This window comes from Capsicum annuum, unplaced genomic scaffold, assembly GCF_002878395.1.
Source record: "Capsicum annuum cultivar UCD-10X-F1 unplaced genomic scaffold, UCD10Xv1.1 ctg447, whole genome shotgun sequence".
NCBI lineage: Eukaryota > Viridiplantae > Streptophyta > Magnoliopsida > Solanales > Solanaceae > Capsicum > Capsicum annuum.
The window spans coordinates 1-2,492 of record NW_025852251.1 but is presented as its reverse complement, the minus strand read 5'-3'; the positions used below and the strand labels follow the sequence as shown (position 1 = coordinate 2,492).

The 2,492-nt window shown below is 34.1% G+C and overlaps 1 protein-coding gene across 1 annotated transcript; it reads left to right on the top strand.

Annotated features, from left to right (window-relative positions):
• Positions 1-71: 71 nt before the first annotated feature.
• LOC107856035 (ubiquitin C-terminal hydrolase 12) lies at positions 72-2,432 on the top strand. Its single transcript, XM_047403573.1, has 3 exons — positions 72-478; positions 1,723-1,816; positions 2,385-2,432. Exons 1-3 carry the CDS (start codon positions 312-314, stop codon positions 2,430-2,432), a joined length of 309 nt encoding a protein of 102 aa, XP_047259529.1. The 5' UTR covers positions 72-311.
• The last annotated feature ends 60 nt before the right edge of the window (positions 2,433-2,492 follow it).

The window sequence follows — 2,492 nt, the reverse complement described above, 5'->3', positions numbered from 1 at the left end:
ATCTTTAACATTTCCAAAACAAACTGCAATTAGCTACGAACAGACCTATATGAATAGGTTTAGTGACAGACTCCGTGCTAAATCCTGTCTTTTTAGTAGTTTACACCAGATGCAAATATATCTTTTCAAATTTTGATTTGTATCTACTACATATGTAGATGAATATGTTCATTTTGGTTGGTTTCTTTTTCGATAGTCTTTCACATGCAATGAAAACTGTAGTTGACAGAGTAACTAAATGAAAGATGTTGTAGTAATTCTATTGGGGTTTAAAGGTGTAAAAATAAGGTATAAATATCAAATAATACTTGATGTTAAATTATGTTCCTGTCTTTTCCATTTCAGAAGTAAACAAGGAAAATAGCACAGATGCATCACCAGCACGTTACTTGATGAAGATTGAATCATTTTCCTCCCTCTCAGAAAATGGTTTTCTCAAATATGAATCAAATGAGTTTGAGTCTTGTGGCTACAAATGGTACTATCAACTATGCATCTCTTCAACTTCAATTTTTTTTTGTATAGACTTCAATCTCATTTTTGACTCCGTGGGATTTTAGCAGCTCAGTTAGTTGGTTACACCTTATTGCCTATTGGTGAGGGTTCAATTGCCCACCTTGTAGTCCTTTATCCACTCTCCCATTTCTCCTTCCCCAACTCCCATTTTTTTTGAATAATTTTTGCTAGTTGCTTTTGAGAATTTGACATCTTTTAGTTGATAATGGGCTCTCGCAATACTTGCCTATTCTCTTTCATGTTATTTACCATGAGTACTTAATATTCAAACTTCAAATTAAGTGAAGCTAACAAAATTATACTCATACATCACAGTTAAAATATATTGGTGGTAATATATATGTTACCTATTTGACAATTTGGCAAGAGGTATTTCGAAGGGGTTCTCGTGGATACTACGGAAGGCAGGTTTTCTAATTTTAGTTCAAGATAAAAGGTTGACAAAGCTAAGCTTGAAGAGGCACTATATAATAAAATCTGTACACACATTAACCAAATAAATGGTCAAGATTCAAATTCTGGTAGACTGTAATTTGTTTTACCTTTCATTTTTTCTATATCACCTTGTACTAGTATGGATAGTACTCACCAGGAATCATCTGGTTTAAACCTACTAAAATTGACCATATTGTTATTAGGTTCAGGATTAGGAAATTACAGTGTTTGCATGTGATTAAACTTATATTTTATGTAGATATAGTAGATGTTGAACCCCCTTCAGCTTCTTCATGTGTTTACTTCACATTTTGGCCCCCTAGGTAAAAATTCTTGCTCTGCCACCACTTAGTAGGTCCACACTACTAATATCTGGTCCATGGTTAATATGTATTACTGAGTATGCTCATTTCAGGTATTTATTGAGACAATGTGAACCATAGATTGGTAAAGGAATATGAGAAAGGGCAAACTATTAAGCTATGGATAGGATAAGCAATCTTTTTCAAAATGACCTTACTTTCCTTCCGTCTAGTGCTCCCCCCCCCCCCCCCCTCCCCCCATTTGGACTTTCTGTGAGAAGTTTGAGAAGCTGGATGTGTTGCAAGTTGTTAATTATACAGTTTCTATATCATTGAAAATGTTTCTGTACAAAAATATTTAGAATTGTTCCCCTGGCTATAGACTTGTCTCAATATTATCTCTCTTTTTTTTTCCAATGAAAAAACATATGTTTCAGAATTTCCTGACCTGTTCATGAACCTGGGATAGGAAAATGATCATTCATCCTGTTGGAGATGGAGAAGGCCATATATCTTTATACTTGGCCATTGTTGGGACAAGCTCCTTACATGCTGATTGGGAGGTGAATGCGTCATTTAGCTTCTTGATATTTGATCAAATTCATGACAACTATATTGTAATGAAACGTATAGCTTTTATTTTTATTCTTTCCTTCAGATGTCTTCTGAAAGTTATAGATATATATACGCACACACGCCCACACACTCCATTCTCCGCCGTTTCATTATCTAGTTCTGACTTTGCACAAAGTATAAGAAAATAAAGAAGATTTTTCAATCTTGTGAACTTAAGTTCATGTGTTCCAAAATGGTCTAAAAGGGAAGAGACATTCTTTTTTTAAACGGACTAAAAAGGGAAGTAAGACAAACAAATTGAAATGGAAAGGAGTATTATTGTTATACTGCCATTGTATTTTAGCTTGTAACAAGTCGCATGTCTTATTTTCCATTTTACAAACCAATTTTGACAGATGGTTACTTGTACATCTTTTGTGATCCAGTTCTGTAAATGTTCTTTTATGCTGTGATCAAGGTCTAAAAGCTAAGTTCAAGTGTAAATAGATTTAAGTAGGCAATTAACATTGACTATGTCAGATACACTTTGCTAGGACTAAATTTGTTTTGATTCAAGAATGGAGCGGCGTTTTCGCAATATCAAGACTGAATGGGGTTACTTGAAATGTATATCTCATGAAACATTCAAAGACCCCTCCAATGGTTACCTTGTTAATGACAAAT